This window comes from Falco naumanni, chromosome 1 (assembly GCF_017639655.2).
Source record: "Falco naumanni isolate bFalNau1 chromosome 1, bFalNau1.pat, whole genome shotgun sequence".
Lineage (NCBI taxonomy): Eukaryota > Metazoa > Chordata > Aves > Falconiformes > Falconidae > Falco > Falco naumanni.
The window spans coordinates 69,120,915-69,133,396 of NC_054054.1; the positions used below are offsets into that span (position 1 = coordinate 69,120,915).

Here is a 12,482-nt window from a genome sequence, read left to right on the forward strand (position 1 = left end):
TCCTCCCCTCAACTAGCTGGCTGGACCCTACTTACTCTTTTCTTGAGAGCATGGAGGAAATGGAATTGCCATCTGTTATAAAATTGCAATGTTATTGCCTCTTCATCTTCCTTCTAAGAAGGCATATGACAGTGTGGACAAAATTGGGACAGGGCAGAACAGAGAGAGGGAGAAATCTGCCAGTGTCTGTGTTCTGCTCTCTGCTTCTTTTCCAGTTAAAAGCAAGTGTTATTTAGACAACTTAATGAAATTGTACCCATCTGCCTAATGTGCCATGCTGAAGATTTAATAAATTTTGTCTCTCACAAGTATTTCTCTATTTCTGTCCCAAAAAATACAGATTAAGATGTTACTGATCATGAAAATGGTAACCTTAAAACCTCAACTTCTGGATTATAAAATGTGTGGAAAATTATACCATTTTCTAATGTAATTGTGTATATATATGTGTGTGTGTATGTATATAATGTGTATATATAACAAAAAACACACAAGTTAAAAAATCTGTAGAAAAGAAACAGCACAGAGTATAATTTAGAGCAGGGTTCCTCAAACTACGGCCCACGGGCTGGATAAGGCTCCCCAAGGTCCTCAATCCGGCCCCCGGTATTTACAGAACACCCCCGCCCCCCTCCCCTGCCAGGCGTTGGGAGGGGGAAACCAAGCAGCCGCAGATGACTGCCTGCCACTTCATCCACGCGCCGGCCCCCTGTTTAAAACGTTTGAGTACTCCTGATTTAGAGTATTAACTTTGTGTATCACTAAAACATTCAGGATCTTAAAAATCCTTGCAAGTCTTCTAATTTGCTTCCATCAATATCTTGTAACTGGTATTCATACTGAAGTCTTTACTTAGCGTGTCAAATTATATCATAACCTAAGTATGAAGCAAGTAAGCCATTGCTGAAAATCCAAAGTGAGAAGTATTAGGGAAGAAAAATGCACTGTTTCTTCTTCTGTATTGAATATAATGGGGTGGAGGATGCAGTGGTATTCAACTGCTGTTTTATTGTAGGCTTAAAAAAATATTTTTAAAAAATTAGTATTCTCCCTTTTCTACAGCTCTGTTGTGGGCTAGCAGCTTGTGGTGGCTTGCATTTTTGATGATGATGTTGAATTTGCTTGTCATTTCAGAATATCTGACGGTGTTTTCCCAGATGATTGCATTCCATGATCCAGAGCTGAGTAACCACCTTAATGAAATTGGGTTTATTCCTGATGTAAGTGCTAAGGGTTCTTATAATTATTGTTCAAAGGAAGTAAAAAGTTGAAAATGAGGGCAGCTAGGATGAGATACCTTTCCAGACTGTTTCAGCAGCATTTTGACATAAGTGAAACTTGTATATTAATGGACCTTTCTGAGTACACTGATAAAATGGTAAAATGTTCATTGTTGTTTTACATACCTCGGTCCTTCCCGTTCTGTTGGCACAGTAAATACCACAAAAATACTACTAGTCAGTTTATTATAAGTTACAGGTTCATCTTAAAAGATATATATAATTTGTTTTTTAATTTGGATTAATATACAAAAATTCATGTGGCCATGAATGACTAATAGCAAAATTTATGTAAAGTAATTAAATGCTGTGTTGGCTAACACAAAAGACACATCCATTTGCAAGTAACACAAGAAGTATATGCAAGTGTGGTTAATCTTGTAGGTATGTCAGACATTGGAAAATGCTTAGCAGTCATTCGTTGAAATCTTATCAAAAACACCAAACAAGTGCATAACTTGTGTTTGTTTTATGCTTTCATTGGAAGATGATGATGGAGGAAAACGAAAACTGAGAACACAGCCAGAATGTAGTAGAGAGGGACAGCTATGTTGGACATAGCAAAACAAGGCCACCTTTAGCTCCTCACTTTTAGCTACTACTGTAAATAGTTATGCTTTCTTCCTTTTTTTTTAACAAGATGTGTGTAGTCCAGAGAGCCAAGATAGTACTCTATAAAAATGTTTGTCTGCCTACAACTATAGCATTATTGAAGTTTCTCTGATGTTTCTGAAAAGTGGATTTAGGCAAGGCTGTGGTGAGAACACTGTTAATTGATACAGTCTATATCATGATATATTTGATATTTAGAAATCCAGTAATTACAAGTGGTCACAAGAACAGATAATGACTGAGAGGTTAAAATGGAAGAAGGAAACAAGTCAGGAGATGTTGATGTAAAATAGAAATTTTATAGATAAGGAATGTAATATGCATTTTTCTATGAGCAAGATTAAGCTTATTTTATTAGAAAAGCCTTCTGCCGATTAGGAAATGCTTTAAGCTGAAGCAGCAAGGCCAAGCTTCTGAAGGTCATTTGTTTTACACAATTTCTGGGTGAATTTGTGTGTCTTTGGGACTTGCAGATACTCATTATCACTGTTAACAAATATCGTAATGGAGAAGCAAATGTATGCTTTCATTTGTAGAGATGTTTTTAATGTAGTAGTGCTGTTTATGAACGATACAAATTTAAAAGGTACTGTGGTGCTAAAATGAGCAGATAGGAAAGTGAGTGTATTGCATTATCAAAAGAGATGTTTGAGAAGGCCACACGTATTGCTGATAACACATCTGATGAGGGTGAGTGGGAGGAATTTGAAGGGAAGGTGGGGAGAAGGGAGAATGTTAATCTGTAGAAAGCCTAAATGTTTGTGGGGACGAAGGGCATGGGTAACCGTAAGATTTAAGTTCCTGAAGGAGAATCAATTTTGCAACATCACTATGTAAATGCACTTGATACGTATTTGTTAAAGGCTGTGGATGAACAAAGCAATTTGTCTGTGTATTTTGTCCAGGATACTAGTTCCCACTGAAGAGGTAGAGGTGTAGTTTCCCTGACCGTCTTGCAGGTCCCCATTTCTGCTGCTAATCTATGTAAGAGCTCTGTAGCAACCCATCTTGGGTGTTAGCTCATCTTTCTGCAGCTCCTAGTGTTTGCTTGTACAGTCACAATTCTCAAGTGAAAACTCTGAAGATGCAAGTAAGCTGGAATAGTTTAGAATCACCTGTTTTGTTATATTTTAGGTGTTGTGTTGTGTTAGTCATTGGACAGCGCATAGTCAAATATGAGCCTTATCTAAGTTTTATAGTCAGAGATGATTAGGTAATGTAGTACATAGTTGCAAAACAGAGGTATATTAAAAAAAAAAACAAAACAAAACCCAAACTTTCACTCAATACAGATGCTAGTTCTAAAATTAACACTAACCTCTGAAGAGAGGTTGTCCTTTCTAAATAGTCTTTTTTTTTTTCTTTTTTTGTTAGAAGTAAAAGTTATTCTGCCTTTTAGATTAGTGAGAGAAGTGATTTTTGCACCTGTAACAAGACAGCACAGAATCCATTGAGGTGAAGGATATGCACTGTAGTAATGAGATCTGAACCGGAGTTTCATGCTCAAGTACTAATCCTATCAAAGTAAATCCTGATTAATCTTTCATCACTGAAACACAGGCTCAGCTGCAGGAAAGACTGTGTTTCCTGGCACCCTTCTCCTTTGCTTTGGGTCACGTAGCTCTCAGAATATTGAACACTGCTGAATCTTGAATAGTTGTGAATATTATTAGCTGATGTGGTTCCTGGATTAAGTACGCTGTGTGAGTTACATGTCAATAATAGGGGGTTATATATGACGAATCTGATGGTGGTTCTTTGCTCACTCTCCCAAAGTTTATAATGGTCCCCACTCTATATAATGCTTTATAACATCTTTTATATTTTACTGAATAATTCAGACATCAACAGCAGACCATTCTGAACTGAAGAAAAACAAGCGTGTAACATTACTGAAAGGGTAACTGTAGCCATATATTTTTCTAAAGAGCTTTCAGCTGCAAATTATGGAAGCTAGACAGTTGTCAGCTGGCCATTAACAAAGGTCAAAAGTCTGGCTGCAGTTATTTAGTATCATTGTGTTGGAGCTGCTGTCATAGGTAGATAGGTTAGCTTGGGTTTGGCGATATGCAGGAAATGTCGATAATAGGGCTTCCTCTAACTGAGAATTAAAAATCCTGTGATTGAAGTACTCCATCTCTGTTCCATTACACAATTACTTAGTGGTGAATCTGGGGAAGAGGTGTATTGCTGGTATTTTTATCTTGTGAGTAAAGTGATCATTCTTCAAATATTGTTTGTGTAGGTACGTGCAGGTGCGTAGAATCTAATCTGAAAAATTACTCAGTCTGCATGCTCTTTACATCCCCAGTCATCAAAACATCTTTGCACCTTTCTGTAGCAATTACTTATGTGATTGGGCAACATATAGCCTTGTATTTATACAAAGACAGAACATGAAGCTGGAAGATCAGGGTTTTATAGAATAGACTCTTTCAATTGGAAGGGATCTACAACTATCATCTAGTCCAACTGCCTGACCAATTCAGGGCTGACCAAATTAAAGCATGTTGTTAAGGGCATTGTTGAAATGCCTTTTAAACACTGACAAGCTTGGGGCATCGGCCGCCACTCTCGGAAGCCTGTTGCAGTGTTTGACCACCCTCTCTGTAAAGAAATGAACAGTCTAAACCTTCCCTGGCTCATCTTCGAACTGTTCCTGTGTGTCCTATCACTGGATCCCAGGGAGAAGAGATCAGCACATCCCTCTCGGCTTCCCCTCCTCAGAAAGCTGTAGAGAGCAAAAAAAATTTTTTTCTCAACAAGTGAAAATAAAACCAAAAAGCAGCCGTTGGGGCAGCGGCGTTGTTAGGATAACTCAGCAAAATAAAATTCTGGTTTATTGTTGGACAACATTGTTTCACACATACATTAAACAAGCCAAAAAAAAAAAAAAAAAAAAAAAAAAAGAAAATAAACAACTTTATAAACAGGAAAAAAAAAACCAACAAAAAAAAACCCCAACAACTTTTTATCTTTGGCCTTGCCGCCTCATACAAACCACGATCTATGGAACAGCTGAAGTACATTGAAAAAGGTTACTGGAATGCTCAGAATAAAGTTATAAATATTTTTTTTTTTATTTATGTTTCAGGGGGGTTTTATTTTCTTAAAAGGTTTTTTTTTATTCTCCTTTGAGATAATGTTTTGGGCCTGGTCACACCCCAAGTAAAGTCAGAGATCAGTAACAAGAGAGATATATGCTTCAAAGCCCCCCTTTTGGTCAATCCAAAATCACTTAAAAATAGCAGACCTCCTAACAATATGTACAAAAATATAAAACGTAAATAAAAAAATGCAGATTTTCCTTTAAATTGCTTTTAAGAAAGAAAGCAGGGCCTTAAAGTTTTGGGGGGTGGGGAGGAGGATTGTGGGGGAAATGCGGGGTTTCCCTTCCTGCTAAGGGTCAAATCTTTTCATGTTCGCTGTGCGGGGGACCTGGAGCCAGGGTTCACTTTACTTGGTGAGCGTGACCACAGTGGAAGGGGGAAGTGGCGGGGGTGCAAAAGGAGGAAGGGGGGGGGGGGGGGTGGGTGGAGGCTCCCAAGGGTGAAAAGGATTGCCTGTAGCTGAGGATCATCCTTTTAACTGAGGATCATTCCTTCTTTCTTTGTTTGACCACTTTTCTGTGTAGCTATGTCAAATGGTCTTTTAGTTTAGTAATCTTGGAAAGAAAGATTGGATTACTTAACAGTTCTTCAATATCTGGGATTCTTACTGGGCAATTCAATAAGAAAAGAAATACATGATACCTTTCCTAAATCCTTTCTGTTGTCAGTTAAGCTAGTGCATGCCTAAAGTGTGTAGCAGGTTACCGTGGTGGACAAACTTATCTTACAACTGTCCATTGCAGGGTTTTTAGCCTGTTCTTCTGAAGCAAAGGAGCTAATCACTGTGGAGGCAGAATGTTTTTACCCATGTTGCCATTTATTCCTGATCCAGTTCCTGTATTCCTGTAAGTGTGACTTCAGCTTTGAGAAGGAAAGGCTCCAACGTGTAATGAAGTCTTGAACACTGAAAATAGTGTGAAATACATGCTAACAAATAACATAAAAAATGCATGGTAACACATTTTTTTTTTGTCATCCATCTATAAATTATTTTTATGATAATGATGAAGACGGTTTACCGGTTTAACATACTGCATTGAATGACAAATGGTCAGGTGAGGGTTCTTCTATAAAAGATTGCAAGAATAATGATTATTTCTATTGTATTTTTTATCCTTAAAGCTGTTGCTATTCGGTCTGTAAGTCTATGAGATGTGGAGTGTGAACGTAAGAGTTTTTGAACTTTCCTAGAGATTTTTGTAAACTGTTACATACATGCATAACTAACAAGAACTTGTGAAGAATGTTGGTGGTTTTGATGTTTTGAAAACTCGAACCTTAAATTTTAAATAATTCATTTTCATTATCCTGCAACCAGGAATATGGCTTCACTGTAGCTGCCTTAGCATGTTCATAAGATGCATCTCAATCATACAGGACAGCCACTTTATTCTTACAGACTTTTCATTGAGTGAGAAGCTTGTGCATGCCTTTTGATACTCCCTACCATCCCCACCAACAAATGCTAGCATTCATTTTCACATTGCTATCCCTTCTAATATAAAATCCCCTGAGCCTACATTTCTTTAAGAACTATTGTATTTACAACTGAAATCTTACTCTCTGTAGGCAGAAGTCTGTAAAACTCCCTTCTTCTGGAGGAACAGTCAAATGATGAAACAATCCAGACAGTAATAATAGGCAAAAAAAAAAAATCCTCGTGGAAAAGGCTTTCATCAGTATTTGAGCAGATATCTCTAAGTGCATCTAAGTGAGATGCACTATTTTCAAAATATGCCTATCAAACTATGGACACGTAAACATCTTCACCCTGTTGAAAAACAATGAACTGCATCTCCAAGCTCAGGTACTGAGCAGAATTTGTCCTAGCAGAGTACTATTGGAGACTTTAGCTAGGGATAAAAGACAGATGGAAAATGAAACCAAGTCTAAGGACAAGAGATTTCAATTGTAACAAAAAAAAAAAAACCAAAAAAAAAATACAAAAAAACCTGTGGATTTATTCAGATTGTCTGAATGGAAACTGATGTTAGGGGACTGCTGTGTTCTTCATGTGTAAGAAATGTCCTTAAGTCCTTGCTTAAAAGCACAAAAGTTCTTGTATTTTACTAGCAAAGCAAAATGATAATTATGCCTTTGCTGATCTCAAGCTCACTTTTAAAAAAAAAGTGAAGCATTAGTGACTTATTCTCAGGCTGTTCCAGCAGTTCAAACGCTACTTTGATTAAACATTAGGTATGCTTCCCAGCTACGGAGAGTTAAGTGTGAACAATAAATACAACCCCATTGCGTTTCTGGGTTCAGCAGTGAAGGGTTGAAAACCTCTTTCTTGAACAGCAGCGAGTTGGTACAGAAGCCTTGCACAATGCTCTCCCAGCCGGTGATTGCTAGAGGGCAGTATTGACTAATAGTATGTTAAAAGTTCATTCGCTTAATTAAACGAATTTGGTAAGCTATCTGTTGGAGTTTTTCAGTTTGACTTGCATGGTGGAATAATACCACCAGTGTTGTGGCTTTTCTTTGACTGATCATTAATAGTAATTGTAACCTCTTCAGGTTTACCAAGATCTCCTTGTCTTAGAAAATTAGATTTATGAAAGTCAGAGGGAGAATTCCCTTCAGTAAAAATTGGACTGTTACCTTCTACTTCAATAGTTTGACCTACTCTTCATGTCACTTAATATGTTTGGTGAGAATGATTTGGAGCAAAGTGGTGGTTTGCCTTGTGGTTACCTCTTAATAATCTGTTCAATGTTGTAAATTTTGTGTATTTTCTTGTGTATTTCAACGTAGATGCATAGAAGACAGAGGTGTTTGTGAAATTAGGAGAAAGTGTGGACCTGCTTTGGTGAAACATTTTAATCATATATATGAAAAGGAGACAATAATTGCTTTTAAATACCAAGGAAGTAACATAGTTCAAAATGATGTCCACTTAATATGTACCTCCAAGCAAAGAGGAGTCTCGGGTTATTAGAAGTATTTGTTTTCCTACTGCATGGAAAGCAAGATATTGCATACAAGCAAGCAGGTAAATGGGTATTAGCTGATTACTGCCACTGCTGAGGATATTTCAGGGAACACAGGGTATGTTATTCAGTAGAGACATCTATGACAGATATACCCAGGCAAGTAGAATGACTGTATATTAAGATTAAAATAGTTACAGCAATGGATTTGTTCTAGTTTTTGAACCCTTAAAATCTGTTGGTGTCTTGGAGACTAAACTTCATAAAAGCCGCCTGAATTTTGAAAGTGGTGAAGAGTTGGTCATCACAGCTTTTAAAGTTTTATGAATAGTACAGTTCAGATACTATCAAATGCTCAGATGAAGATACAGGAATAAAATCTAGAGCAAGCTGTGCTAAAGAGCTTTTTGGCAAATATGAGTATCATTTAGTCGGTGCCATAACCCAGTTAAGTGTTTATGGAATAAGTAGTAATTTATTAACATAATATCAATTATGCTTTCTGCTTTTCATGTGCTTACTTCCAGGGAAAGCTTAATAGGAAGACTAATTTGCACTTTTTATGAGCTAAAAAGTAATATATTAAGCTTTATGTCTAACTGTAAATCTTCAGAAGTGGAAAACAGAGCACATGAGCTGTGCAACTAAGTAAAATTTAACAATGATTGTCTCGCTCTTGCATTCCTGATTTGTGGGGACTTTTGGTGCAGTTCGATGTTTCAAGAACAGATTCTGTTGCCTTCAACATACTAAGTACTTCATTGAAAATAAAGAAACTCTGAAGGTGTTATATATATATATATAAATGCTTAGCTCTTCTAAAGCATACTGATTTTTCTCTACGATGACATGAATGTGAAAGTTCACAGAACCTAAAGGTTTTCTGTAGCTATTGCAGCAGCACCAGTTCTTAGATAGTCTCATGGTAGTAGGAATACTGAAGCAGTCTCAAAGTCTTCAGTTAACACCTGCCTTTAAAGGTCACAGTAGCACAACATAAATGTTTAACTTGTTAGTAACTGACACTATATGCTGTTGAGAATGAAATAGTTCTTACTGCTTTTCCTGGCATGGGAACATAGTCAACATAGGAGAAAAAGGTTGATATGGTTGTTGGTTTTTTTAATGGATATTGTGTTTTGCACTTTAAATTATTTATATAGAACCAAGGTTTTTTCCATAGTCAAAAATATATATTGGATCAAGTTGGTTTACCCTTGTTCAGGCACCTTTTGCTAATTTTCACTAAGGTGAGAACAGTGACAGTTTAATAGAGTAGGGTTTTGAGTTCTTTAAGACTTTGGTGGTTATTTTTTACAAACCGAAGCCTGGGGAGGGTGTTGGTTGGTTTTGTTATTATTTTCAATACAGTATCACAAACTAGGAATTTGAAAGAGATGAGAATGGGGGCCTTGGGGCTGGGGTGGGGGGGGTGGGGGGAGGCTGTGGGGGGAAGAAAAAAAAAGCTTCTCAGAGGGGCTAAAAGTTGTGTGATAGTGGTTCTGCCAATCAGTTATTTCCCATTTTAAATACATTCATGCCAAGCTAGACAATCTTTACTGTAGTACATAATTGTCACAAACAACTTCAGCTTTTAAAACTTTTTTTTATTCTCTTCCCCCCATCATTACCTTTTGCAGCTTTATGCTATTCCATGGTTTCTTACAATGTTTACACGTGAGTATGCATTCTTTTTCTCTGATTAAATGTTCTTCTATTTCTTAAGCATAATTTTTCTCACTTTTTCAGCTAAAGCCTTCCCAATTGGTTTGATGTGTCTATCATTCAGTAGATCGCTTGTAATTTGCAAGGATGTGTGTTGTGGTTTAAGTCTCAACAGTGCCTGTCACATACTTACTGCTCTGATATGATAATAATTAGCTTTTTTAAAAAAATACTAAATTTGAACTGGATTATTTTACATATACAGTATTTAGGGGGTATGCAAAGGAAGCTGTTATCTACTGGGAAAAGATACAATAACAGTTGAAAAAAACAACCCATACCTTACCGCCTTCCCTTGCCCTCACCCAAATAATGTCAGAGAGAGAGTAACTTCGTTTTTGAAGACCAAGAAAACAAGCTTTTTTTATTGCATCTTGACGCATTGTTATTCTACTAGTGGTATTTTACCAAGATACATGTTCATGTATGTTAGGAACAACAAGACCTTTATAACTTGGTGAGCTTTTAGTGAAAGAGGATGAAGTTAATAAAGTCTAGAAAGCAATTAAAAATCTTTGCTCAAAGATCTCTGTGATTATTGTTTTTTCATGTCATGTCAACATTGGCAGTCTTTGAAAAAAAAGAAAAGTGGCAGTATGGAAAGAGCTGATGAATTATTTCTCTGATGAAATATCAAATAATTTAATGTGAGAGTCTTGATTGCAGTTTCTGAAGATCTTGACTGTAAAGCACTGGTTCTTGAAGTTGTCCATTCTAAAACTTTCATGAGAATCAGTACCTTTGGAAAGCCAAGGAGATGATTTTCTTGGCAATGAATTGCAATAAATGTTAAAACTATTTAGTTGGAGGATAGCTTACTTTAGGAGAGCCACCTTCAGCTTTATATATAAAGTGTTGCTATTTTTAACAGGCCTTTCTCCGTGTCTTTCCTTTATTCTGCCAGTTTTTGCTCTATTTTGTTAATTTTCTTACATAATTTTAAGTAGTTGAGTTTATTAATTCATCAATGTCTTCATACTATTGGAAAAAATGAAATGCATATCCTAATGTATAATTGCACCATACCAAAAGAAAAATAAATTGCCTGATTTTGTGTGTTTGAAATATGAAAACCTGCGTGTTTCTGAGTATTTAATCATGAAAGAACGCACTGATGATTTCCAGAATATTCAAACTGCATAGAAGGCAAATATGTTTCTAAACAGCTTGAGCCCTTTTTGCTCCCAAATAAAAAAGAAATAACCCCAGAATTGGAGAGGAAGAAAGTATATATGCAACTCCTTAGAATTGTGTGTGTGTGTGTGTATTTGTTTTTATCAACTTATATGCTTATAGTGTGTGGTTTTTTTATTGTTCTTGTTCATTGTGCAGATGTCTTTCCTTTGCACAAAATTTTTCACTTGTGGGATACATTACTGCTTGGAAATTCCTCCTTCCCGTTCTGTATTGGAGTTGCAATACTTCAACAGCTGAGGGATCGTCTTCTGGCTAATGGATTCAATGAATGCATTCTCCTTTTTTCAGACTTGCCAGGTACAGAAAAAACTATTTCTTCCCTTTTTCTGTCTTCCCCTGTGTGTTGCTGAAGAAAGTATGTACTTGCATATGAATATGTACTGAAAATCTTACATGTGTTTTGAAATCATGGATTTAGGCAAATTAACTGTCAGAGTGTGACTATAGCTTGATGAAGTTAGAAGTCTTTTTGCTGTCATCAGCAAGAATTGGGTGAGCTTGTTATTATTTCCAGGTGAAGGTTGGAGCACTTTCTTTTGAAATTTAGAACAATTTCAAATAATTCATAAGCAACTGTTTTGTAGACATGCAATGTATAGAAACAATGCAGTTGATAGTGATTTCATAGTGAAAAAAATGCAGTGCTGTTCTGAACAGTGCTTTTCCACTTTGATGCTGGTGCTAGCCTGTTTTCCTTTCAAAAATAATTAAACTTTTGGTGTGGAAACAGTTAATGTAAAAGGATTAGGGAAAGCAGTATAGAAGCTATTGGAATTGTTCTGTGTTAAATTGGTTTCCATTCAAAATGTAAAGCTTTCAAAAGAACCTTCAAAATTGGATTGCAGGCTACACGATCATTGCACAGAAGTTCTGTCGTCTTGTTCAGTGGGAGATAGTTGACCTACCCATAAAAGCAAGTGTTGAAAAGAAAAAAAAAATTGCAGTTAACCATGAAGATTGGGTCTTCTTTCTGAGCAAGTTTCTAGTGAGTCAGTAGAATGCATTTGAACTGAGTAAGCCCTGTCAACTGAAAGATGTGTTTCCATTTGTGATGGACTAATATTTCCATAACATATGAATTGGAAGGCTACTGCACCCAGAACATACTTACGTTCTTGTATTAATTCCCCCTCTCCAACCCAGGATTATACTAACATAATATAGATCTTAGTTAAGTGGTGACACTGTTTTCATTGTGTGGACTTTCTTAAAGTAACTGTAACTTTTGGGTAATTGTTGGGCTAATTATAGATTCAGCGGGCTCTGTTTGAACACCATGTGTGCAATTCAATAATTCATACTTAAGAAATGACGAGTGTTCATAGTGGGTGACTCTCTGCTAAGGGGCACTGAGGCATCCACCTGCCGGCCTGACAGGGAGTCATGTGAGGTGTGCTGTGTTCAGGAGTTAAGGTCTGACACGGTGCCCCAACCTGTGAGAAGGACAGACCATTATCCACTGCTTTATTGTGGGCACAAATGATGCCACAAGCTAGAATCTAGGCAGAATCCAGGAATACTATAAAGCCATAGCGGTGCAAGTGAAAAATATTGGTGCCCAAGTTATTTTCGCTTCCATTTTACCAGTTAGAGGAAAGGGTGCAGCCAGAAATAGACATATGCAAATC

The 12,482-nt window shown here is 36.8% G+C and overlaps 1 protein-coding gene across 2 annotated transcripts in view; it reads left to right on the forward strand.

Annotated features, from left to right (window-relative positions):
- TBCK (TBC1 domain containing kinase) overlaps nucleotides 1-12,482 on the forward strand; it is a 118,110-nt gene that overhangs the window by 51,945 nt on the left and 53,683 nt on the right. For both annotated transcript variants that reach the window (XM_040598123.1, XM_040598112.1), the window contains 3 exons: nucleotides 1,135-1,220; nucleotides 9,573-9,609; nucleotides 10,990-11,151. In XM_040598123.1, coding sequence (XP_040454057.1) covers nucleotides 1,135-1,220; nucleotides 9,573-9,609; nucleotides 10,990-11,151 — 285 coding nt within the window. The remainder of the gene's footprint in view (nucleotides 1-1,134; nucleotides 1,221-9,572; nucleotides 9,610-10,989; nucleotides 11,152-12,482) is intronic.